At 31.0% G+C, this 27,243-nt stretch overlaps 2 protein-coding genes across 2 annotated transcripts in view; one reads left to right on the top strand and one right to left on the bottom strand.

The window, feature by feature from the left end:
* The window catches only part of LOC126750271 (probable cytochrome P450 303a1), a 35,877-nt gene extending 20,277 nt beyond the window's left edge, over nt 1–15,600 (bottom strand). The window contains exon 1 of the mRNA XM_050459838.1: nt 15,484–15,600. Within this exon, the coding sequence (XP_050315795.1) occupies nt 15,484–15,512 (29 nt within the window). The 5' untranslated portion in view covers nt 15,513–15,600. The remainder of the gene's footprint in view (nt 1–15,483) is intronic.
* On the top strand, nt 112–27,228 carry LOC126750277 (uncharacterized). The gene is made up of 3 exons (XM_050459849.1): nt 112–245; nt 26,743–26,949; nt 27,007–27,228. The coding sequence occupies exons 1-3, from the start codon at nt 189–191 to the stop codon at nt 27,127–27,129; spliced, it is 387 nt and encodes a 128-aa protein (XP_050315806.1). The 5' UTR covers nt 112–188; the 3' UTR covers nt 27,130–27,228.
* The last annotated feature ends 15 nt before the right edge of the window (nt 27,229–27,243 follow it).

Below are 27,243 nucleotides of genomic sequence, written 5' to 3'. Positions count from 1 at the left end.
TTTTATAATAATTTTATGGTTCTATTTTTGCAAAAAATTGTACATTATAATTGTTTCCGTCCGAAAATTGTAAATTACAATGCATAATAAGCCCAATTATTCTTGTAATATTTAAGTTAAACGCACGCATTTATATAAAAGATAGAAAGGAGAGGATGGATTTTCATATATTTTAATCAGATATTAAAATGGGTAGATTTTTTAATGCTCAAGTAACGCTTCTGGTTTTGGTTGCTGTAATACAGGTATGTAAGTTTTCTATTCAATAGTTTATAACTTTTTAGGTTTTATTAAATAAATTTTAAAATTATAGCAATATATCAGGTCCTTTAATTTTTTTTAAGATTTATTTTAATTAAAATGTCAAAAAAAGGAAGTTGATAGATTGCCTTTTAAAGAGTATTGTACTTAATAGGGCAACTGACGATTTTGTAGGATTTATTTTTTAATGTTCTTTTAAAACAGTAAAGGGGAAAATAAAAATAAGAATCGTCGGCGTATAAATGGTAATGACAAAACTTTAAAAACTCGTGTAACTACTTTACAGGTGCTAATATATTAACTTGAGAGACTCCTACCACAAATGTAGGTTGAGGAAATTTTCAACTTTCTAAAACCTAAAAAACTTAGCTGAACAATTAGAAAAGCCTTTATAATAGCAAGATAGTTTAAGGAATTTCATGATAAAGTTATAGTCTTGTAAAATAAGGGCAATCAATTTATCCTCATCTCAAGTTGAAGGTAGCAAGACGGCGTTCAAATGGCGTTAAGCGACGTAATCTTTAGATAGTATTTAAGTAACATTTGAGACTATTTGTGATCATTATCCTCCAATGCAGATTCTTCTATCTGGTATTGCCTTAAACATACTTACCATCGTTTACTTTTTTTTTTTTTATTTTTTAGAGAGGTTAAAAAAATCTGCAAACAGACATCCCGGGCCGGCCCGGGATAGTGTGGGGTTAAGGCCTTTTCCAGCCCCGACCCACTAAAAACCATTCCTCTAAGTCAATTTTTCAAGGGAAGAGCACACTGGTTACATGCTTTGTCAATTTTTCAGGGGAAAAGTACACTGGTTACATGCTTAGTCAATTTTTCAAGGGAAAAGCACACTGGTTACATGCTTTGTCAATTTGTCAAGGGAAAAGCACACTGGTTACATGCTTAGTCAATTTTTCAAGGGAAAAGTACACTGGTTACATGCTTAGTCAATTTTTCAAGGGAAAAGCACACTGGTTACATGCTTTGTCAATTTTTCAGGGGAAAAGCACACTGGTTACATGCTTAGTCAATTTTTCAAGGGAAAAGTACACTGGTTACATGCTTAGTCAATTTTTCAAGGGAAAAGCACACTGGTTACATGCTTTGTCAATTTTTCAGGGGAAAAGTACACTGGTTACATGCTTAGTCAATTTTTCAAGGGAAAAGTACACTGGTTACATGCTTAGTCAATTTTTCAAGGGAAAAGCACACTGGTTACATGCTTAGTCAATTTTTCAAGGGAAAAGCACACTGGTTACATGCTTTGTCAATTTTTCAGGGGAAAAGCACACTGGTTACATGCTTAGTCAATTTTTCAAGGGAGAAGCACACTGGTTACATGCTTAGTCAATTTTTCAAGGGAAAAGCACACTGGTTACATGCTTAGTCAATTTTTCAAGGGAAAAGCACACTGGTTACATGCTTTGTCAATTTTTTAAGGGAAAAGCACACTGGTTACATGCTTAGTCAATTTTTTAAGGGAAAAGCACACTGGTTACATGCTTTGTCAATTTTTCAGGGAAAAAGCACACTGGTTACATGCTTAGTCAATTTTTCAACGGAAAAGCACACTGGTTACATGCTTTGTCAATTTTTCAGGGGAAAAGCACACTGGTTACATGCTTTGTCAATTTTTCAGGGAAAAAGCACACTGCTTACATGCTTAGTCAATTTTTTAAGGGAAAAGCACACTGGTTACATGCTTAGTCAATTTTTTAAGGGAAAAGCACACTGGTTACATGCTTTGTCAATTTTTCAGGGAAAAAGCACACTGGTTACATGCTATGTCAATTTTTCAGGGGAAAAGCACACTGGTTACATGCTTAGTCAATTTTTCAAGGGAAAAGCACACTGATTACATGCCTTGTCAATATTATTAGGTGAGTCGAGTCAAGTCACGTCAAGTTATGATTCTTTTTAATAAAATAAATAATAACTAAATAAGAAATTACTTCTTAAAATCTAAAAAGGACAATTTAAAATTACAAAAATTAACGTTTAAAATGAATATGTTACATCACAAATGTATTTGCTGCTTATCTACGATTGGATACCCTTATTTCAATTATATTATGAAGAAAACGCAATTTTAATAAGGAAATATAACGAATAAATTTCCTACAGAAACCCTGCAAGATTTTAATAAATTCTAAGTCCCTTTTTTATAAAATTAGTTTAAAGTGAAAATTTAGCAAATAATTCTGCCAATAAATATTTTGTTCGATGTCTTTTAAAACCCCTCACAATAGTGTTTGACTATCATGATCTTTATGTTAGGTTTAGCTATTAAAAGAGGTGAATTTTAATAAAGAGGAAATTTAACGAATAAATTTCCCATGCTCCCTCCTTCCTTTAAAATTGTCGAAACATAACCCCATAAAAGAAAAACACTCAATTACAACGTACCGTAGTACCTTAACGAGGGCTCATCACACTTCTGTTTTGTTTAATTGTGAATTTAACCGAATAAATTCACCAGAAAGTTTTTGAAAAAATGTTAAAAGAGCATGATAGTTTTTATTTCTATCTTAACCCGCTTAATAGTTTTGTTTAAAAGTGAATTTAACGAATAAGTTCACCGGAATATTTTGAAAAGAGAATATGAGAATTTTAATTTATATTTGTATAACTCCCTTATTAATTTTATTTAAATGTGAATTTAGCGAATAAATTCACAAAAAACTTTTGAGAAAAAATATTAAAGTTTTTCTATAAAAAATTTGTTAAAATGTTTGGCTACTTTTAAAAGGTGGAAATTTAACGAATAAATTTTCCTAATTCTCCAGAAAATGTTGAAAAAATATTAGAATTTATTAAACTCTGTATTTGTATTATAACTCCTTAGTGATTTCATGAGATGTGATGAGAGACTCCTACCACAAATGTAGGTATGATATGAAATTTTCAACTTTCTAAAACCTAAAAAACTTAGCTGAACAATTAGAAAAGCCTTTATAATAGCAAGATAGTTTAAGGAATTTCATGATTTATAAGTTATAGTCTTGTAAAATAAGTGCAATCGATTTATCCTCATCTCAAGTTGAAGGTAGCAAGACGACGTCAAATGGCGTTAAGCGACGTAATCTTTAGGTAGTATTTAAGTAACATTTGAGACTGTTTGTGATCATTATCCTCCAATGCAGATTCTTCTATCTGGTATTGCCTTAAACATACTTACCATCGTTTATTTTTTTTTTTTTTATTTTTTAGAGAGGTTAAAAAAATCTGCAAACAGACATCCCGGGCCGGCCCGGGATAGTGTGGGGTTAAGGCCTTTTCCAGCCCCGACCCACTAAATACCATTCCTCTAAGTCAATTTTTCAAGGGAAAAGCACACTGGTTACATGCTTAGTCAATTTTTCGGGGGAAAAGCACACTGGTTACATGCTTTGTCAATTTTTCAAGGGAAAAGCACACTGGTTACATGCTTAGTCAATTTTTCAAGGAAAAAGGACACTGGTTACATGCTTAGTCAATTTTTCAAGGGAAAAGCACACTGGTTACATGCTTTGTCAATTTTTCAGGGGAAAAGCACACTGGTTACATGCTTAGTCAATTTTTCAAGGGAAAAGCACACTGGTTACATGCTTTGTCAATTTTTCAGGGGAAAAGTACACTGGTTACATGCTTAGTCAATTTTTCAAGGGAAAAGCACACTGGTTACATGCTTTGTCAATTTGTCAAGGGAAAAGCACACTGGTTACATGCTTAGTCAATTTTTCAAGGGAAAAGTACACTGGTTACATGCTTAGTCAATTTTTCAAGGGAAAAGCACACTGGTTACATGCTTTGTCAATTTTTCAGGGGAAAAGCACACTGGTTACATGCTTAGTCAATTTTTCAAGGGAAAAGTACACTGGTTACATGCTTAGTCAATTTTTCAAGGGAAAAGCACACTGGTTACATGCTTTGTCAATTTTTCAGGGGAAAAGTACACTGGTTACATGCTTAGTCAATTTTTCAAGGGAAAAGTACACTGGTTACATGCTTAGTCAATTTTTCAAGGGAAAAGCACACTGGTTACATGCTTAGTCAATTTTTCAAGGGAAAAGCACACTGGTTACATGCTTTGTCAATTTTTCAGGGGAAAAGCACACTGGTTACATGCTTAGTCAATTTTTCAAGGGAGAAGCACACTGGTTACATGCTTAGTCAATTTTTCAAGGGAAAAGCACACTGGTTACATGCTTAGTCAATTTTTCAAGGGAAAAGCACACTGGTTACATGCTTTGTCAATTTTTTAAGGGAAAAGCACACTGGTTACATGCTTAGTCAATTTTTTAAGGGAAAAGCACACTGGTTACATGCTTTGTCAATTTTTCAGGGAAAAAGCACACTGGTTACATGCTTAGTCAATTTTTCAACGGAAAAGCACACTGGTTACATGCTTTGTCAATTTTTCAGGGGAAAAGCACACTGGTTACATGCTTTGTCAATTTTTCAGGGAAAAAGCACACTGCTTACATGCTTAGTCAATTTTTTAAGGGAAAAGCACACTGGTTACATGCTTAGTCAATTTTTTAAGGGAAAAGCACACTGGTTACATGCTTTGTCAATTTTTCAGGGAAAAAGCACACTGGTTACATGCTATGTCAATTTTTCAGGGGAAAAGCACACTGGTTACATGCTTAGTCAATTTTTCAAGGGAAAAGCACACTGATTACATGCCTTGTCAATATTATTAGGTGAGTCGAGTCAAGTCACGTCAAGTTATGATTCTTTTTAATAAAATAAATAATAACTAAATAAGAAATTACTTCTTAAAATCTAAAAAGGACAATTTAAAATTACAAAAATTAACGTTTAAAATGAATATGTTACATCACAAATGTATTTGCTGCTTATCTACGATTGGATACCCTTATTTCAATTATATTATGAAGAAAACGCAATTTTAATAAGGAAATATAACGAATAAATTTCCTACAGAAACCCTGCAAGATTTTAATAAATTCTAAGTCCCTTTTTTATAAAATTAGTTTAAAGTGAAAATTTAGCAAATAATTCTGCCAATAAATATTTTGTTCGATGTCTTTTAAAACCCCTCACAATAGTGTTTGACTATCATGATCTTTATGTTAGGTTTAGCTATTAAAAGAGGTGAATTTTAATAAAGAGGAAATTTAACGAATAAATTTCCCATGCTCCCTCCTTCCTTTAAAATTGTCGAAACATAACCCCATAAAAGAAAAACACTCAATTACAACGTACCGTAGTACCTTAACGAGGGCTCATCACACTTCTGTTTTGTTTAATTGTGAATTTAACCGAATAAATTCACCAGAAAGTTTTTGAAAAAATGTTAAAAGAGCATGATAGTTTTTATTTCTATCTTAACCCGCTTAATAGTTTTGTTTAAAAGTGAATTTAACGAATAAGTTCACCGGAATATTTTGAAAAGAGAATATGAGAATTTTAATTTATATTTGTATAACTCCCTTATTAATTTTATTTAAATGTGAATTTAGCGAATAAATTCACAAAAAACTTTTGAGAAAAAATATTAAAGTTTTTCTATAAAAAATTTGTTAAAATGTTTGGCTACTTTTAAAAGGTGGAAATTTAACGAATAAATTTTCCTAATTCTCCAGAAAATGTTGAAAAAATATTAGAATTTATTAAACTCTGTATTTGTATTATAACTCCTTAGTGATTTCATGAGATGTGATGAGAGACTCCTACCACAAATGTAGGTATGATATGAAATTTTCAACTTTCTAAAACCTAAAAAACTTAGCTGAACAATTAGAAAAGCCTTTATAATAGCAAGATAGTTTAAGGAATTTCATGATTTATAAGTTATAGTCTTGTAAAATAAGTGCAATCGATTTATCCTCATCTCAAGTTGAAGGTAGCAAGACGACGTCAAATGGCGTTAAGCGACGTAATCTTTAGGTAGTATTTAAGTAACATTTGAGACTGTTTGTGATCATTATCCTCCAATGCAGATTCTTCTATCTGGTATTGCCTTAAACATACTTACCATCGTTTATTTTTTTTTTTTTTATTTTTTAGAGAGGTTAAAAAAATCTGCAAACAGACATCCCGGGCCGGCCCGGGATAGTGTGGGGTTAAGGCCTTTTCCAGCCCCGACCCACTAAATACCATTCCTCTAAGTCAATTTTTCAAGGGAAAAGCACACTGGTTACATGCTTAGTCAATTTTTCGGGGGAAAAGCACACTGGTTACATGCTTTGTCAATTTTTCAAGGGAAAAGCACACTGGTTACATGCTTAGTCAATTTTTCAAGGAAAAAGGACACTGGTTACATGCTTAGTCAATTTTTCAAGGGAAAAGCACACTGGTTACATGCTTTGTCAATTTTTCAGGGGAAAAGCACACTGGTTACATGCTTAGTCAATTTTTCAAGGGAAAAGCACACTGGTTACATGCTTTGTCAATTTTTCAGGGGAAAAGTGCACTGGTTACATGCTTAGTCAATTTTTCAAGGGAAAAGCACACTGGTTACATGCTTAGTCAATTTTTCAAGGAAAAAGGACACTGGTTACATGCTTAGTCAATTTTTCAAGGGAAAAGCACACTGGTTACATGCTTTGTCAATTTTTCAGGGGAAAAGCACACTGGTTACATGCTTAGTCAATTTTTCAAGGGAAAAGCACACTGGTTACATGCTTTGTCAATTTTTCAGGGGAAAAGTGCACTGGTTACATGCTTAGTCAATTTTTCAAGGGAAAAGCACACTGGTTACATGCTTTGTCAATTTTTCAGGGGAAAAGCACACTGGTTACATGCTTAGTCAATTTTTCAAGGGAAAAGCACACTGGTTACATGCTTAGTCAATTTTTCAAGGGAAAAGCACACTGGTTACATGCTTTGTCAATTTTTCAGGGGAAAAGTGCACTGGTTACATGCTTTGTCAATTTTTCAGGGGAAAAGTGCACTGGTTACATGCTTAGTCAATTTTTCAAAAGCACACTGGTTACATGCTTTGTCAATTTTTCAGGGGAAAAGCACACTGGTTACATGCTTAGTCAATTTTTCAAGGGAAAAGCACACTGGTTACATGCTTTGTCAATTTTTCAGGGGAAAAGTGCACTGGTTACATGCTTTGTCAATTTTTCAGGGGAAAAGTGCACTGGTTACATGCTTAGTCAATTTTTCAAGGGAAAAGCACACTGGTTACATGCTTTGTCAATTTTTCAGGGGAAAAGTGCACTGGTTACATGCTTTGTCAATTTTTCAGGGGAAAAGTGCACTGGTTACATGCTTAGTCAATTTTTCAAAAGCACACTGGTTACATGCTTTGTCAATTTTTCAGGGGAAAAGCACACTGGTTACATGCTTAGTCAATTTTTCAAGGGAAAAGCACACTGGTTACATGCTTTGTCAATTTTTCAGGGGAAAAGTGCACTGGTTACATGCTTTGTCAATTTTTCAGGGGAAAAGTGCACTGGTTACATGCTTAGTCAATTTTTCAAGGGAAAAGCACACTGGTTACATGCTTTGTCAATTTTTCAGGGGAAAAGCACACTGGTTACATGCTTAGTCAATTTTTCAAGGGAAAAGCACACTGGTTACATGCTTTGTCAATTTTTCAGGGGAAAAGTGCACTGGTTACATGCTTAGTCAATTTTTCAAGGGAAAAGCACACTGGTTACATGCTTAGTCAATTTTTCAAGGAAAAAGGACACTGGTTACATGCTTAGTCAATTTTTCAAGGGAAAAGCACACTGGTTACATGCTTAGTCAATTTTTCGGGGGAAAAGCACACTGGTTACATGCTTTGTCAATTTTTCAAGGGAAAAGCACACTGGTTACATGCTTAGTCAATTTTTCAAGGAAAAAGGACACTGGTTACATGCTTAGTCAATTTTTCAAGGGAAAAGCACACTGGTTACATGCTTTGTCAATTTTTCAGGGGAAAAGCACACTGGTTACATGCTTAGTCAATTTTTCAAGGGAAAAGCACACTGGTTACATGCTTTGTCAATTTTTCAGGGGAAAAGTGCACTGGTTACATGCTTAGTCAATTTTTCAAGGGAAAAGCACACTGGTTACATGCTTAGTCAATTTTTCAAGGGAAAAGCACACTGGTTACATGCTTTGTCAATTTTTCAGGGGAAAAGCACACTAGTTACATGCTTAGTCAATTTTTCAAGGGAAAAGCACACTGGTTACATGCTTAGTCAATTTTTCAAGGGAAAAGCACACTGGTTACATGCTTAGTCAATTTTTCAAGGGAAAAGCACACTGGTTACATGCTTTGTCAATTTTTCAGGGGAAAAGCACACTGGTTACATGCCTAGTCAATTTTTCAAGCGAAAAACACACTGGTTACATGCTTAGTCAATTTTTCAAGGGAAAAGCACACTTGTTACATGCTTAGTCAATTTTTCAAGGGAAAAGCACACTGGTTACATGCTTTGTCAATTTTTCAGGAGAAAAGCACACTGGTTACATGCTTAGTCAATTTTTCAACGGAAAAGCACACTGGTTACATGCTTTGTCAATTTTTCAGGGGAAAAGCACACTGGTTACATGCTTTGTCAATTTTTCAGGGAAAAAGCACACTGGTTACATGCTTTGTCAATTTTTCAGGGGAAAAGCACACTGGTTACATGCTTAGTCAATTTTTCAAGGGAAAAGCACACTGATTACATGCCTTGTCAATATTATTAGGTGAGTCGAGTCAAGTCACGTCAAGTTATGATTCTTTTTAATAAAATAAATAATAACTAAATAAGAAATTACTTCTTAAAATCTAAAAAGGACGCTTTAAAATTACAAAAATAACGTTTAAAATGAAAATGTTACATCACTAATGTATTTGCTGCTTATCTACGATTGGATACCCTTATTTCAATTATATTATGAAGAAAACGCAATTTTAATAAGGAAATTTAACGAATAAATTTCCTACAGAAACCCTGTAAGATTTTAATAAATTCTAAGTCCCTTTTTTATAAAATTAGTTTAAAGTGAAAATTTAGCAAATAATTCTGCCAATAAATATTTTGTTCGATGTCTTTTAAAACCCCTCACAATAGTGTTTGACTATCATGATCTTTATGTTAGGTTTAGCTATTAAAAGAGGTGAATTTTAATAAAGAGGAAATTTAACGAATAAATTTCCCATGCTCCCTCCTTCCTTTAAAATTGTCGAAACATAACCCCATAAAAGAAAAACACTCAATTACAACGTACCGTAGTACCTTAACGAGGGCTCATCACACTTCTGTTTTGTTTAATTGTGAATTTAACCGAATAAATTCACCAGAAAGTTTTTGAAAAAATGTTAAAAGAGCATGATAGTTTTTATTTCTATCTTAACCCGCTTAATAGTTTTGTTTAAAAGTGAATTTAACGAATAAGTTCACCGGAATATTTTGAAAAGAGAATATGAGAATTTTAATTTATATTTGTATAACTCCCTTATTAATTTTATTTAAATGTGAATTTAGCGAATAAATTCACAAAAAACTTTTGAGAAAAAATATTAAAGTTTTTCTATAAAAAATTTGTTAAAATGTTTGGCTACTTTTAAAAGGTGGAAATTTAACGAATAAATTTTCCTAATTCTCCAGAAAATGTTGAAAAAATATTAGAATTTATTAAACTCTGTATTTGTATTATAACTCCTTAGTGATTTCATGTAGATGTGAATTTAGCGAATAAATTCACTGCATTATTTTGAAAAGAGAATATGAGAATTTTTCTTTATATGTTAACCCCTTATTAATTTTCTTTAAATGTGAATTTAGCGAATAAATCCACAAAAAACTTTTGAGAAAAAATTTATTTGTAAAAATATTTAACTATTTTAAAAGGTAAAAATGTAACGAATAAATTTTCCTAATTTTTCAGAAAATTTTGAAAAAGTATTAGAAATTATTAAACTCCGTATTTGTATTATAACCCCTTAGCGATTCCATGTAGATGTGAATTTAGCGAATAAATTCACTGCAATATTTTGAAAAGAGAATATGAGAATTTTTCTTTATATGTTAACCCCCTTATTAATTTTATTTAAATGTGAATTTAGCGAATAAATCCACAAAAAACTTTTTAGAAAAATTATTAAAGTTTTTCTATGAAAAATTTTTAAAAATGTTTTACTATTTTAAACGGTGAGAATTTAGCCAATAAATTTCCCAGTTCCCAGAGAATTTTGAAAAAATATTAGAATTTATTAATCTCTGTATTTGTATTATAGCCCCTTAGTGATTTCATGTGAATTTAGCGAATAAATTCACTGCAATATTTTGAAAAGAGAATATGAGAATTTTTCTTTATATGTTAACCCCCTTATTAATTTTATTTAAATGTGAATTTAGCGAATAAATCCACAAAAAACTTTTGAGAAAAAAAATGAGAGTTTTTCTATGAAAAATTTGTAAAAATATTTAAATATTTTAAAAGGTGAAAATTTAACGAATAAATTTTCCTAATTTTCCAGAAAATTTTGAATGTGAATTTAGCGAATAAATTCACTGCAATATTTTGAAAAGAGAATATGAGAATTTTTCTTTATACCCCTTATTAATTTTATTTAAATGTGAATTTAGCGAATAAATCCACAAAAAACTTTTGAGAAAAAATATTAAAGTTTTTCTATAAAAAATTTGTAAAAATGTTTGGCTACTTTAAAAAGGTGGAAATTTAGCGAATAAATTTCCCAGTTTCCAGAAAATTTTGAAGAAATATTAAAATTTATTAAACTCCGTATTTGTATTATAACCCCTTAATGATTTCATGTAGCTGTGAATTTAGCGAATAAATTCACTGCAATATTTTGAAAAGAGAATTTTTCTTTACATGTTAACCCCCTTATTAATTTTATTTAAATGTGAATTTAGCGAATAAATCCACAAAAAACTTTTGAGAAAAAATATTAAAGTTTTTCTATAAGAAATTTATGAAAATGTTTTAACTATTTTAAACGGTGAGAATTTAGCAAATAAATTTCCCAGTTCCCAGAGAATTTTGAAAAAGTATTAGAATTTATTAAACTCCGTATTTGTATTATAACCTCTTAGTGATTTTATGTAGCTGTGAATTTAGCGAATAAATTCACTGCAATATTTTGAAAAGAGAATATGAGAATTTTTCTTTATATGTTAACCCCTTTATTATTTTTATTTAAATGTGAATTTAGCGAATAAATCCACAAAAAACTTTTGAGAAAAAATATTAAAGATTTTCTATAAGATATTTATAAAAATGTTTTAACTATTTTAAACGGTGAGAATTTAGCGAATAAATTTCCCAGTTTCCAGAAAATTTTGAAAAAATATTAGAATTTATTAAACTCCGTATTTGTATTATAACCTCTTAGTGATTTCATGTAGCTGTGAATTTAGCGAATAAATTCACTGCAATATTTTGAAAAGAGAATTTTTCTTTATATGTTAACCCCCTTATTAATTTTATTTAAATGTGAATTTAGCGAATAAATCCACAAAAAACTTTTGAGAAAAAATATTAAAGGTTTTCTATAAGAAATTTATAAAAATATTTTAACTATTTTAAACGGTGAGAATTTAGCGAATAAATTTCCCAGTTCCCAGAGAATTTTGAAAAAGTATTAGAATTTATTAAACTCCGTATTTGTATTATAACCTCTTAGTGATTTCATGTAGCTGCGAATTTAGCGAATAAATTCACTGCAATATTTTGAAAAGAGAATATGAGAATTTTTCTTTATATGTTAACCCCTTTATTATTTTTATTTAAATGTGAATTTAGCGAATAAATCCACAAAAAACTTTTTAGAAAAGTTATTAAACTTTTTCTATGAAAAATGTTTAAAAATCTTTTACTTTTAATTTACTTATTAATTTTATTTAAATGTGAATTTAGCGAATAAATCCACAAAAAACTTTTTAGAAAAATTATTAAACTTTTTCTATGAAAAATGTTTAAAAATCTTTTACTTTTAATTTACTTATTAATTTTATTTAAATGTGAATTTAGCGAATAAATCCACAAAAAACTTTTGAGAAAAAATATTAAAGATTTTCTATAAGAAATTTGTAAAAATGTTTTAACTATTTTAAACGGTGAGAATTTAGCGAATAAATTTCCCAGTTCCCAGAGAATTTTGAAAAAGTATTAGAATTTATTAAACTCCGTATTTGTATTATAACCTCTTAGTGATTTCATGTAGCTGTGAATTTAGCGAATAAATTCACTGCAATATTTTGAAAAGAGAATATGAGAATTTTTCTTTATATGTTAACCCCTTTATTATTTTTATTTAAATGTGAATTTAGCGAATAAATCCACAAAAAACTTTTTAGAAAAATTATTAAACTTTTTCTATGAAAAATGTTTAAAAATGTTTTACCATTTTTAAACGGTGAGAATTTAGCGAATAAATTTTCCAGTTTCCAGAAAATGTTGAAAAAATATTAGAATATATTAAACTCCGTATTTGTATTAGGTATAACCCCTTAGTGATTTCATATAGATGTGAATTTAGCGAATAAATTCACTGCAATATTTTGAAAAGAGAATATGAATGTATGAAAATATGAATTTTTCTTTATATGTTAACCCTCTTATTAATTTTATTTAAATGTGAATTTGGCGAATAAATCCACAAAAAAAATCTTTTGAGAAAAAATATGAGAGTTTTTCTATGAAAAATTTGTAATAATATTTAACTATTTTAAAAGGTGAAAATTTAACGAATAAATTTTCCTAATTCTCCAGAAAATGTTGAAAAAATAGTAGAATTTATTAAACTCCGTATTTGTACTATAACCCCTTAGTGATTCCATGTAAATGTGAATTTAGCGAATAAATTAACTGCAATATTTTGAAAAGAGAATTTTTCTTTATATGTTAACCCCTTTGTTAATTTTATTTAAATGTGAATTTAGCGAATAAATCCACAAAAAACTTTTCAGAAAAAATATGAGTGTTTTTCTATGAAAAATTTGTAGTAATATTTAACTATTTTAAAAGGTGAAAATTTAACGAATAAATTTTCCTAATTCTCCAGAAAATGTTAAAAAATATTAGAATTTATTAAACTCCGTATTTGTACTATAACCCCTTAGTGATTCCATGTAGATGTGAATTTAGCGAATAAATTCACTGCAATATTTTGAAAAGAGAATATGAAAATTTTTCTTTATATTATTATGTTAACCCCCTTATTAATTTTATTTAAATGTGAATTTAGCGAATAAATCTACAAAAAACTTTTCAGAAAAAATATGAGAATTTTTCTATGAAAAATTTGTAAAAATATTTAACTATTTTAAAAGGTGAAAATTTAACGAATAAATTTTCCTAATTTTCCAGAAAATTTTGAAAAAATATTAGAATTTATTGAACTCCGTATTTGTATTATAACCCCTTAGTGATTCCATGTAGATGTGAATTTAGCGAATAAATTCACTGCAATATTTTGAAAAGAGAATATGAGAATTTTTCTTTATATTATTATGTTAACCCCCTTATTAATTTTATTTAAATGTGAATTTAGCGAATAAATCATCAAAAAACTTTTCAGAAAAAATATGAGAATTTTTCTATGAAAAATTTGTAAAAATATTTAACTATTTTAAAAGGTGAAAATTTAACGAATAAATTTTCCTAATTTTCCAGAAAATTTTGAATGTGAATTTAGCGAATAAATTCACTGCAATGTTTTGAAAAGAGAATATGAGAATTTTTCTTTATATATTAACCTCTGTGAGTTTTTCTATGAAAAATTTGTAAAAATATTTAACTATTTTAAAAGATGAAAATTTAACGAATAAATTTTCCTAATTTTTCAGAAAATTTTGAAAAAATATTAGAATTTATTAAACTCTGTATTTGTATTATAACTCCTTAGTGATTCCATGTAGATGTGAATTTAGCGAATAAATCCACAAAAAACTTTTGAGAAATAAAATGAGAGTTTTTCTATGAAAAATTTGTAAAAATATTTAACTTTTTTAAAAGGTGAAAATTTAACGAATAAATTCACTGCAATATTTTGAAAAGAGAATATGAGAATTTTTCTTTACATGTTAACCCCCTCATTAATTTTATTTAAATGTGAATTTAGCGAATAAATCCACAAAAAACTTTTGAGAAAAAATATGAAAATTTTTCTATGAAAAATTTGTAAAAATATTTAACTATAACGAATAAATTTTCCTTATTTTCCAGAAAATGTTGAAAAAATATTAGAATTTATTGAACTCCGTATTTGTATTATAACCCCTTAGTGATTCCATGTAGATGTGAATTTAGCGAATAAATTCACTGCAATATTTTGAAAAGAGAATATGCTAATTTTTCTTTATATGTTAACCCCTTTATTAATTTTATTTAAATGTGAATTTAGCGAATAAATCCACAAAAACTTTTAAGAAAAAAGATGAGAGTTTTTCTATGAAAAATTTGTAAAAATGTTTGGCTACTTTAAAAAGGTGGAAATTTAGCGAATAAATTTCCCAGTTTCCAGAAAATTTTGAAGAAATATTAAAGTTTATTAAACTCCGTATTTGTATTATAACCCTTTAGTGATTCCATGTAGATGTGAATTTAGCGAATAAATCCTTAAAAAACTTCTGAGAAAAAATATGAAAGTTTTTCTATGAAAAATTTGTAAAAATATTTAACTATTTTAAAAGGTGGAAATTTAGCGAATAAATTTCCCAGTTTCCAGAAAATTTTGAAGAAATATTAGAATTTATTAAACTCCGTATTTGTATTATAACCTCTTAGTGATTCCATGTAGATGTGAATTTAGCGAATAAATCCACAAAAAACTTTTCAAAAAAAATAATAAAATTTTTGATGATGTTAAAAATGTTTTACTATTTTAAAAGGAAGGAAGGAGAAAATTTAGCGAATAAATTTTCCAGTTGCCAGAAAATTTTGAAAAAGTATTAGAATTAATTAAACTCTTTTATTATAACCCCTTAGTGATTTCACGTAAATGTGAATTCATCGAATAAATTCACATAATTTATTTTATTTCTTCATGCAAAATAAAGCGAATCCAATCGTAAATAAGCATGCTAAAAAAATCAACACTAACCAGAATTGGTTATACAAAAATAAAATAGTAATTCAAATTTAAAATTTGAATTGATTTTATTGTTACTAGAATTGTTTTATTCTTTAAATTTAGTGAATAAATCCACAATAAATTTGATATTAAAATATTAATTAACATTTTTTGCATCTGTATTAAGTACATATCTATACTTCAAAATAAATTGCATGCAATTGTAAAAAAAAATCAGTACTTACCTTATACTCCAACAGTTCAGGAACCACATTAAAACACACACTCACAAAACACTGATAGTGTATCACCATGGGACCCACAAAACAAACACTTTCTTCCGACCTACTCCTACCGATGTCGGAACAAGACTAAATGAACTGAAGCGAAATTGGTTGGCCCGAACTCCCACCCCCGAAAGACTCCACGCTGTCAGTAGAGGGGGGTGCGCGCGTCTTTACTTTCACTTTTCGTGCGTATTATAAGTTAGTTTATTTCTTATTTCAGTGAAATTTAAAAAAAAAAAACAAAATAAGTAAAAAAAAATTATAAAATAAATAATACTTCAGTACAAACTTTTTAATTTACTAGACCTATAATCAGTGCTTGAAAGCTCTGGCCTCGAGGTTATATAATATAAATTAAAAAAAAACGTATAACAATGATACTTAAATAAATAATTAATATCTAAATATATCTTAACTAGTTTAACAAACTTTTTAAATTTATTTGTAATTCTTATATTTTCGGGAATTGTATTGTACACTTAGGATTTAAGTCATAGAATCACAGAATAAACGATCTCACAGAAGCGAAGGCTTGCGTCGGCTCCTTTGATATCCGTGAACCAGTTTTTTATAAGCCCAACTGACAGATGCACCCGGCGCAAATACACTGAGATATCTCGTAAAGTTGTAGTAAACGCATACACTGAACGAAGTGCTTTTATTTTTAAAATCAAAATGGTTATATTCATATAATACGGGAGCAAACTACAAAATTTAGTTACATTTCAAATAGGATTTTTTTTTGTTAAGGCCTTTATTGGTCCTTGCTTTTTAGAATAATTATAATAATTATTATTTTTATAAAAATTGTTATTTGACAGTTTTGATACACGATAGGGGTGTAGGTTAGTATACTTTTAATTTGTTTTGGAATGGAATTTTTGTCTTAGTTGTTTTATGATAATGGTAAATAATATTTGCCTTTAGTAAGGCACTAGCTGAGAAAAAGTCTGCTATTTGTGTGATGTTAATATGTTAACAATATACATATACATATGTACATAGGTAGGTATTTTTAAATTAAAATTTAGCTGGAAGGTTTATACGCAGGTATGTTTTCTCGTATGTTTTAAACACAACACATTTAAGAGTAGGTGTCATCGGCTTTTATATATTTATATATAAAAAGATATATGTATGTATTATTATATGTATAGATATGAAGGTACCACACATACGTCCATATTTTATAAAGGTATTATACGTAGTATGGTCGCCGTCCATTATGATAGTCTGGAACAAAATATAAGACTTTTAAGGGTTTTACTACTACTATGTTATGCACTTGCATGGGTAAACCAGTCCATAAAAAGACAGATAATTGAAAATTAAAGTCATTATTCTTTGTCACATTATACTGTATACCTAAATCAACCTTAATATTTTTATCTATGTACAATGCTATGTACCTGCACGTATGTACACATACATAGATACATATGGTATAGGTATATACATATATGTTTATTAAATTAGATAATGTTTATTCTGTATTTATTTGCATGACACGACAAATTAATTAGGGAATATTCTGAACTTTTCAAAGCTTTTAAACAACCATAATTAATAATGAATAATACATAATAATGTAACTTTTCTATACCTACTTTCTTTTATTATTGTTATTGCTCACCTTCTAATATCCCTAGGAAACGAAAATAAACTTTTTCCAGCGACGCTTTTGGCAAAACAACCCCTATACGCACAGAAGGTTGGCATTTTAATATTTTTTTTTTAAGTTTTTAGCACAACACAAATGAAAGAAAAAACAAAAAGTCACAGAGCACAGAGTTAAACCCCAAAACAAGGTAATGTGTAATACCTACTTAACAAAAATAAAATAAAAAACGACAAATTATAAAATATCGCAAATATACACACTAACGCTCGTACTAATACACTAATTATGACCCGATACCCCACGTGGGCGACGACAGTTGTACCCGTTAGAATGGGGGTAAATGGGAGGAGCCTGAACGAAAAACCGGTACGGTAGAAAGGGCTAGCCTTCGCTTCTGTGAGATCGTTTATTCTGTGATAGAGTGCAATAAAATCTATTTTTCCGTGATCAAGTAGCAAATGTGGTATTATTCTCTCAGAATATTATTTTCTATCAAAATGCGTAATAATATACTAATTTTATTGTCCCATTTAATATAAAAAATTTAGTGTTGCTTCCTGTTAAACCGAAAGTAATGAAAAATAACAGAATAAGTCAAAAGATGCTCTTCTAACTATTCTATCGATATACTAAAATTCATTTCTTTATCTTGAAAAGTAAAAAAGTTCCCTTCTTCCTGTGTCACTCAGTATATTTGGAATTGAAGTGAGAATGCTACTTTTTATATTCAACAAGTCATCATAGAACACTTTAAATGAACTAAAATAGTCTTTAAACGTCGTTCTACATAAATATTTGACGTCTTCCAGGCGTCTTTTTTAATTCCGTTTAAGACGTCTTTTAGCGTTATTTAGTACGTCTCAGCGATGTCGGATGTGACATTTGTACATTATTCTAACGTCAAAATGAGTCTTCATATAGACCAAAAGGTACGAAAAACGACATCTTCTTAGTTACCTGGGAAAGAATCATGAATTGAGCCGAGCATGCCTATTAATGCTTCCGCCCGTCTACTATGGAATTACGCAGACGTTCTAATACACCCTGCGTATTTCGTATAATTTCACACTACGAGGGCAGGTCAATAAGTCCGTGACTTTTATGATAAAATACAGGTTTTTATATAAAAAGTTATTTTATTTTTCAACATAGTCTCCTTTGAGTTCCATACACTTAGTCCAACGTTTCTCCAATTTTTTTATCCCTTCGGAAAAATATGATTTGTCGAGGTCATCAAAATAGGCATTTGTTTGAGAGATGATTTCGTCGTTAGAGTCAAATCTCTTTCCGCCGAGCCATTTCTTTAAGTTTGGGAATAGGAAATAGTCACTGGGGGCTGAATCTGGAGAATAGGGCGGATGAGGAAGTAATTCGTAACCTAATTCATGGATTTTTGCCATGGAAACTGCACATGTGTGGACCCTTGCATTGTCCTGGTGGAAAAGAACTTTTTTTTGGCCAAATGTGGTCTTTTTTCTTTCAGTTCCTCATTGAATCTATCCAAGAAGTTGGTATAATATTCTCCATTGATTGTTTTCCCCTTTTGAAGATAGTCAATGTGGATTATACCGCGTGCATCCCAAAAAACGGTCGCCATGACTTTATTGGCTGACAAATCCACCTTTGCCTTCTTGGGCGCCGATTCACCCCGAGAAATCCACTCTTTTGACTGCTGTTTGGTCTCCGGCGTGTTGTGGTGGATCAACGTCGCAAAAATTCGTCCGTATTGCGGTTGTATAACGCCAAACACTCCTGAGAAATTGCGTTTGTGGTCGATTGTGAGCAAACGCGGCACCCATCTTGCGGAAAGCTTTCTCATACCCAAATGATCATTCAAAATTGAAACTACTGAACCATGTGAGATGCCTATGGCTTCCACAATCTCTCTCACTTGCAATTTCCGATCGGCTAAAACCATATCGTGAATTTTTTCGATTGTTTTAGATGTAGAGACCTCGACTGGGCGTCCAGAACGTTCGGCATCTTCCGTGCTTGTACGGCCACATCGACATTCAGTAAACCACTTCTTTACCATGGAAATGGATGGTGCAGAGTCCCCATAATATTTATCAAGCTTAGCCTTGGTTTTTTTAGAGTTTTAAGGTGCCTTTGTTTTAATTTAATGATGTCGGCTAATTAAACTGAAATGAACAGGGGCTCCATCATGTATGAATCCTACTTGATTCCTTAACTCATATCTGCAAGCATTCCACGTAGAACTGCTTCGAGAAAGTTTAAATAAAATCCCATAGTAAGCCTTCCTAATAGAAAAAAATGGGCCTACTAGATAATCATCAATAATTCCTTCAATTAATGTACGGTTATTAAACGAAAATGTATTTTGTTTATGGCATGGATTTATAACTTCGGATTTATTGCAATATTCTGGAAAAATCAACCAAAATTTGTCAATCTCGTACTCGTTTATCGGATATTTTTCGATTTCTTTTGATGAATTTTAGAAATTTAATAAAAAATGTTTTCTTTGATAAGTTTTAATAAATTCTATTCTGTTTTTATTGTTAATAACGCTATATCCTAAATGATCTTAATAATGCTACGACGACTGATAATGAATAGAAAGTGTACTACGGTATTGCCAAATGAAAAAGCGAAAAATCAAAATAACTCGAATTCTCACATAAGTGACGCACTGTAATTGTCTAACACAAACAATTTACTTTAAGGTAAAATGAAAATCCTGCAGTCTCCCTCCACTTATGTATTAAACATTAGTTACCGTAAAATGGGGTTGTTTGGGACGTCGGGGTAATATGAGACGCAACAACTCATGTTCTAATTTTGCTAGTGGCAACAACGCAAATATAAACATAACCTCAATTTAATGTTTTCGGTAGTTAAAGAGCAACAGGTTAATAAATAAATCACATTAATTCTTTCTAAATTGATGATATTTCAGAAGTGGTGGTCAGAAACACGGCAAAAATAAGTGTTCAAAACTTTATCTGTAAAAGGTAGTCGAAAGGTAAGTGTAAGTAATTATTTTTTTTTATTTAGTTTCGTATGTTTTATAAATATTGCCAAAATTGTTACCTGCTTTTAGATCTTTTTTTTAGTTTTTAAACTAAATTTTTCTAAAAGGGCATGATTTTGGGTAACTTGGGACAACCATTGCTCCATGTTAGCCCGTGTCTCAAGTTACCCCATACTATTTAAAGTTTGTTCCAATCCATCAAAAAACCTCCCGAAACGGTCCCAAAAGTGTTTTCACACGCATGCGCAGTGATTATATGTTTTTTTTTTTTTTAAATTAAACCACTGGGCATGCGCGTGACACTTTTGAGACCGTTTCAGGGCGGTTTTTTGATGGGTTGGAACAAACCTTTAATCTGTTTTGTTTTCAGGAATGTTGATGCCAAGAAAATATATTCGCAAAGTGGGCTCTAAAAAACATCATGACTTTGAAAAAAAAAATATGGAAAGTGCTATAAAGGACGTGCAATCTGGAATGTCCTATAGAACAGCTTCTGAAAAATGGAAGGTAACCAAATCAACTTTACAGAGAAGATGTACAAAGCAGAATTTAGAGAGTTATGGAAGACCTACAGTTTTGAAAAAAGCGGAAGAAGACGAACTTATTAGAGGGATAACCACAGCAGCTGAATGGGGATTTCCCTTATCTCACTTTGAAATAAGGTGCATGGTGAAACGATATCTGGATATTAAGGGTGTCATAGAAAAACGATTTAAAGAAAATTTTTCTGGGCCCGATTGGTTTTATCATTTTATCATTATGTGAGCTATCCACAAGATTATGTGAAAATATCAAATCATCTAGGGCAGAAGTGGATGAAAACATGTTAAGGAAATATTTTTAAAATTTAGCGGTTTCGCTTGAAAGCATTCGACCGTATCTAATAATAAACTATGATGAGACTAATCTGACCGATGACCCTGGGAAACAGAAGGCCATAGTTAGGCGAGGCTGTAAACGTCCCGAAAGAGTATTGGACTCTAGCAAAAGCAGCACCTCCGTAATGTTGGCAGGGACCGCATCCGGAAAGCTCGTACCATGGTATGTCGTTTACAAAGCTGAACATTTGTACGACACTTGGCGGCAAGGAGGTCCAAGAGGAACCAGGTATAACCGATCGAAGAGTGGTTGGTTTGACGGGGTGATTTTTGAAGATTGGTTCAGCAAGATTGCTCTGAAATACTTTCAAAAATATGACAGGGATGTTCCAAAAATGTTAATCGGGGACAACTTAGCTTCACATTTATCTATAAATGTGATAAACCTCTGCAAAGCATTTAATATTCGTTTTGTGTTACTCCCACCAAACAGTACATATATTTGTCAACCCCTAGATGTTGCTGTGTTTCGACCATTGAAGACTTATTGGAGGCAAGTGATTAATAAATGGAAAATGTCTCATAGAGGGTGTATTCCAAAAGATACGTTTCCCAGTCTATTAGCAGAGATACTAGAGAAGCTTAACATAACTATCGAGGAAAATTTAATAAGTGGATTTAGGGCAACAGGCATTTTCCCTCTTGATGAGGAGCAGGTATTGAAACGTATCCCTCGAAAAAAACCAAGTGCTAATGGTAGTACAAGCACTTTATAGTCAAAAACTTTTGCTGATATGCTATCGCAAAGAAGGATAAACCAAAACCCAGAAAAGAAACGGAAAAAGAGATTAAAAGTTCAACCAGGACTAAGTGTAGCTTGCTCCAGCAATAGCAATTCTAGCGGAGATGAGAGCAGTGGGAGCGACGAACAGTTTTCATTGCACGATTCCGCATCCTTAGTTGGCCAGAGAGACTTTGACGATGTGGATATGGAGGAAAATTGGGAATATTTTGACAATGTGGATATAAACGAAAACCGAGAAGATTTTGACCAAAGTGATATAGAGGAAAACATGACATTAGTTGAACTACGAGATATGATTAACCAGGAAAGAAATAATAACCAACAAAATGGACAAAAACAAATCATTGATAAGGAAATTAGAAAGGTAGGAATTTCAATCAACGATTTTGTTATTGCTAAATTTACCTTTTCAGCTTCAACAAAAAAGAAACTCGACAAATATTATATTGGACTTGTCAAATCAATCCACACTAAAGACGGACATAAATCATATTTTTGCAGTTTTATGAGAAAATCTTCAAAAAATAACAAACATTTTGTGTTCCCACATTTAGCCGATGAGTTTGATGTCCCAGAGGATAAAATTGTAAGATTGCTCAAAACAACGAACGTGAGCATTACTAGAGGCCGCCATACATTTAATGAATTAGAAAATACAGATTGGTTACAATAAGGAGAACTCAAATAATGATCGGTTTACAGAAAGTTTTTTTTGTTCTTGTGATATTTTTTTGTGTTTAGGGAACATTTTTTTAGTTTCTATTGTTCCTTGCGATACAAATCGTAGAGCTATGTTACAAGTACCTATCATTATTTTTTATACAAGTGCCTAGATATGCATTTTTATAATAAATAAATAAATGAATTTATGAAATTCGTAGCAACTCAGGGTTTCCTTTCCTCTAAATATTTATATAAGCAAAAAAAATCAACACAAGATGTGTGATGGTCTATTATGTTCATATTTCTGCTGTCCCAAGTAACCACTGAGAAGTTTAACATGCGTTTTTGGCGTAAAACGGGTAGAGTCCCATTTCACCCCAATGCGGGGTTACTTGGGACAGTAAATATAAATATATTTTTATATATTATTATAAATAATACATTAGGAGTCATTTATGGTGCTATATAGTTTAAGTTCATATGAAAGAAATTTTTTACGAAGGGATGATCGATTTTCCTCCTTACAAACTCTAATAAATTACCATATTATTGAAAAAATTAAAGTGAATTTGTCCTAAGTAACCCCATTTTACGGTATTTCAAATTCCCTACACAAAGGTTTAAAATTGGTATTGGATATACGCCCCAGGGTTTGATTCCATATCAAAAAAACCCTCTACTTATTATTGTTGTTTTTTTATTATTTTTTTTTATAATTTTATTTATTTACATTCTGTTGTTGACAAGCACCAAACAGTATGCTAAAAAAATAAAATAAATAGCTGGGGCGTATATCCAATAGCAATTTTAAACCTTTGTAAGTGTACCTTATATTTATTTCTTAAGTTTTTTCTGTGTCTATCTTTTGTTCGGAACTATTTCCTTTTAGACCACTCACACTGTGTCCGAAACATGTAGGGAATTCTAAATAACAATGTTTAATAAATAAATAAAGGGAGACTGCAGGATGACTATGTCTTCACAATTTACTTTAAATTATCCCCCATTATTTCATAACGGATAACTAGATTTACGTTTTCAAAAATTATTAATCGGTACTGCAATATGAAGCAGTTTTTTAATTAACCCTACAATGCATGATTTTTTAAATTTATTTCAAAAAAATATTTTTGGTTAGGTATTAGTGCTGTGAATGGGTAAAAAATATTTAAAAAAATCTTTTGTTTTTTTATTATATATTTTTTTAATTTTGTTTAAATGTATCACATATGCTAAAACACGCACTTATGATACAAAAAAAAGGAAAAATGGTCTTAACAGTTTATTGATGGAAGTTACCAAAACAATTTTTATTTTTATTCAAACATAGGTGAACTTTGCATTTTTCACAAAAAATAAAAGAAAATCCTTTGCAGCCGGGTATTTTACATCGTTGCCTGGTATTACTCCAGTTCGGAATGTGACCAAAGTTGTCAGTTCTTACATCTTTTGGAGGAATTGCGGTTGAAGATGTTTTTTTCTTTTTCTGTTCTAAATTTCGGTGAAGTGAAGAAGATGGCCTTCCCCTCTTTTTTGAATCATTCTGCCCAACGTTGCACAGACAATTGGCGATTTCAGCACGAAATTTTTCCATTGACATTGTGGCTGTGGTTCCTATTTGCCTCTCTACCCTCCGATAGAGAAGCCATGCGTTGATGATGGTAATGTCAACTAAATGATAAAAAATTCTGCAGTACCATTTTCTGGTTCTCATTGAGATTTTGTAACGCCCTAAAATACTATCTAAAAGATCCACTCCGCCCATATGTTTGTTATATTCTAACACTAAGTTTGGACATGGTACTTCCACTCGTTTTTTCTCTTTTTTATCAAACCTTTTCACTTCTTGAACTGGAGAAGAACCCATGTATGTAGAAAGTAATGTGACTGCTTTATTATCCAGCCATAAAACTGAGGCAAAAGGAGTATTTTGAAAAGAAGTTACATATTCTTCGAAAGAACCTCGCGTTTTTTTTTTGAAAACAGTATCACTAGAAAATTTGCAGTTGGGCAAACGATTCCTTCTCACTGTTCCTAGCGAAAGAATGCCATTTGAGAATAAATATGACATCAGAGGAATTCCTGTATAATAATTATCAAAATAGACAATGTAATTGCAGTTTTTGGGAATTGACCGGCACAAGCGTATAACAACGTTTGCTGAAGCTTCAAGGTTAGGCTCATTTGGAAAACGGTATTTCTCAGAATTTTCTTGGCCCGAGTATATTTCAAATTGGTACGCATATCCCGTAACACCAGATAAAACATATAATTTATAGCCCCACTTGTGAGGCTTTAGTGGCATGTACTGTTTCATGTAGTGTCGGGCCTTTGTTGCACACATTTGCTCATCTACAGATAGACACTTTTCAAATGGAACAGTTTGGAACGTTTTGTTCAAAGAGTCGATAACTGGCCTCAATTTATGCAGACGATCATGATCCGCATGATCTTTAGGAAGCATTTTCGTGTTATCATTGAAGTGTAGCATTTCACGAGTTTTTTCAAATCGATTGATACTCATGGTGTTTTTTATTTTTTCGAATCCATATTCCTCAGACCAGTATCTTCTGATATTTGAAATATTTATTACCGACATATAAATGCAGATACCAATATACTTCTTTATTTCTCCAGTCGTTATATTTGCCGGTTTCGAAATATTTTTTTGATTGCTGTAGAGGTTCGATTCTTCAGTGATTTTCTCAAATAGCTCATCGGTAAAAAAGTATCTGAAAAAAAATCAACAAATTACATACTAAACTGCAAAAGGAATAATTGACTTATTAGGTTTTACCTGAAGAACTGATAGGGTGTTGATAACTCCATTATATTTGTTGGAAGATTTTCATCACCTCTAAATGTTGTACCTTGAACATTTTGTTCAAAAGATGCTTGCTTCCAGCAAATAGATTTGAATGCGTCTTTATCCAGTGTAAATATATTTTCTTCTGTACCGTTCGCGTCTTCATTCTCAGGTATTATTTCGTCGACAATATCTGCCTCATTATTTTCAACGTTCGAATTGGTTAGTTCTACACCATCTAGTTCATGCTCAAAAATAATTGGAGTATTTTCAATGTCCAAATTGGCGTAATCCACAGGATCTTGAAACTTTTGAGCAGCCAATTCTAAGCAATTATCAACGTTTTCACTTAAATTATCTTCGTCCAATTCTTCCAGATCATCGTCACTTTCAAGAAAACGTTTTGCCAACTTTTCCAACTCCTGGATTGTCAAAGGTTTTCGAAAATCCCTTTTTTTGTCCATCGCCCTGAGATTAAAAAAAAATCATAAAATGCATGTTGTAGCATATTTGCTACATTTTATTAGAATACCCGGTAATTTATTTTTATAAATTCTGGATACGCACTGATATAACAAATAGTTTGAATACTTACCATTTACCAAATTTATCGAGTTTGTCTGCCAAAACCGCTTCAAATGTTCAAAAAAACACAAACGTCAGACACACACACCAACCGCCAAAACAACACAGCTGACATTAGAATTAAAATTCTGTACTTGCTGCACCATCTATTACCAGCAAAGCGAAACCCGATTTAAAGTGTGTATATAGTATGCTACACTAAGCATTTAGGTGTATCATAAAACATTTAATGAAAATAGAATTCTTCAATATTTTATATGTTGCAGATATGCTACATGATGCATTGTAGGATTAAGAACAGTGCATCTGACAAGAAAAATATATTTTTTAAATTTTTATTCATCTAGGAACAAATCTGACCTCTTAATTTGCTTTCAGCGGATGCACAAATACTTACCCTACCGCTTCGAATATTTAGGGAATTGCTCCTGAAGTAAGAAATTTTTACTTTTTTAATCGAAAGCTAAATTAATTTTGCTCAAAAATGAATAAAGTTTTAAAAAATAATTTTTATTTTAAGAGAAAGCAGTAACATTGTATTTTGTTCTTCAAAGAATGTTTATTGTAAAATTGCTACTGGTAGAGAAGATAAAATATGTGCATATCAAAAAATGAATCCTGAGGCATAAATGGTATGTAGCGAAATTCATAAAGATTGCTACAATATGATCTCAGTTATAGTTGTAATTGTATATCTCAGTTGTTTTGCAAATTTTATTACTATGTACCTCAAAAGTTGGCATCAATTTTTTTTGCCGATTTTCCGTGTTTCTATATTGGATGCAAAAAAAAATCCAATTCATTCATTCTTAAGGCGAAGATTTTATTCCACAGATCTGTCGGCCTTTAAGACATTAAGTTTAGGGTTAAGGAACTGCTTGAGATATGCAATTTGTAATTTATTAAGAATGTTATTTATTATAGCTAGGTGCCTTATTGCAACTAGATCCAAAGTTTGCTTCCGGTTTAGATCCAGATAAAATGAAAGCCTGCATGCAAGAAGCCGATATAACTATGCAGGAAATTGCCGGACGCAAATTTTCTCCCAAAGTAGAATGTATGGCAAAATGCGTGTTAAAGGAATGTGGAATTACTAAAGCAGATGGCTCCTTTGACGTTGAAAAAGCTAAAGTATGAAATACATTATACAGGTCTAATTTAGATATTTCTAACTTTTCCATATTTTAGGAGCTATGGTCTACTTTCCTGACAATTTCACCAGAAATGGAAGAATGTTTGGTAAAGATGAGGCCAATTACTACTTGTCCGGATATAGCGCAACTGCATACTTGTATCCCAGATAAAATGTAAAAATTAACAATATTCCAGGAGTTTGGTTTTGGCCTGTCATACTAAAACAGAACATTGTACTTAATATTAACACAAATATATTAACGATATTAACATTGATTAATGAATATTATT

The sequence above is a fragment of the Anthonomus grandis genome, chromosome 2 (assembly GCF_022605725.1).
Source record: "Anthonomus grandis grandis chromosome 2, icAntGran1.3, whole genome shotgun sequence".
Taxonomy (NCBI): domain Eukaryota; kingdom Metazoa; phylum Arthropoda; class Insecta; order Coleoptera; family Curculionidae; genus Anthonomus; species Anthonomus grandis.
This window is presented reverse-complemented; position numbering and strand designations above follow the sequence as displayed.

Excerpts from the sequence above, each read along its gene's own strand:
- LOC126750277 (XM_050459849.1), top strand. The coding sequence starts at position 189 with ATGGGTAGATTTTTTAATGCTCAAGTAACGCTTCTGGTTTTGGTTGCT. Across the intron at positions 246-26,742 it reads TTTTGGTTGCTGTAATACAG|CTAGGTGCCTTATTGCAACT; the intron begins GTATGTAAGTTT and ends TATTTATTATAG. Across the intron at positions 26,950-27,006 it reads TTGACGTTGAAAAAGCTAAA|GAGCTATGGTCTACTTTCCT; the intron begins GTATGAAATACA and ends TCCATATTTTAG.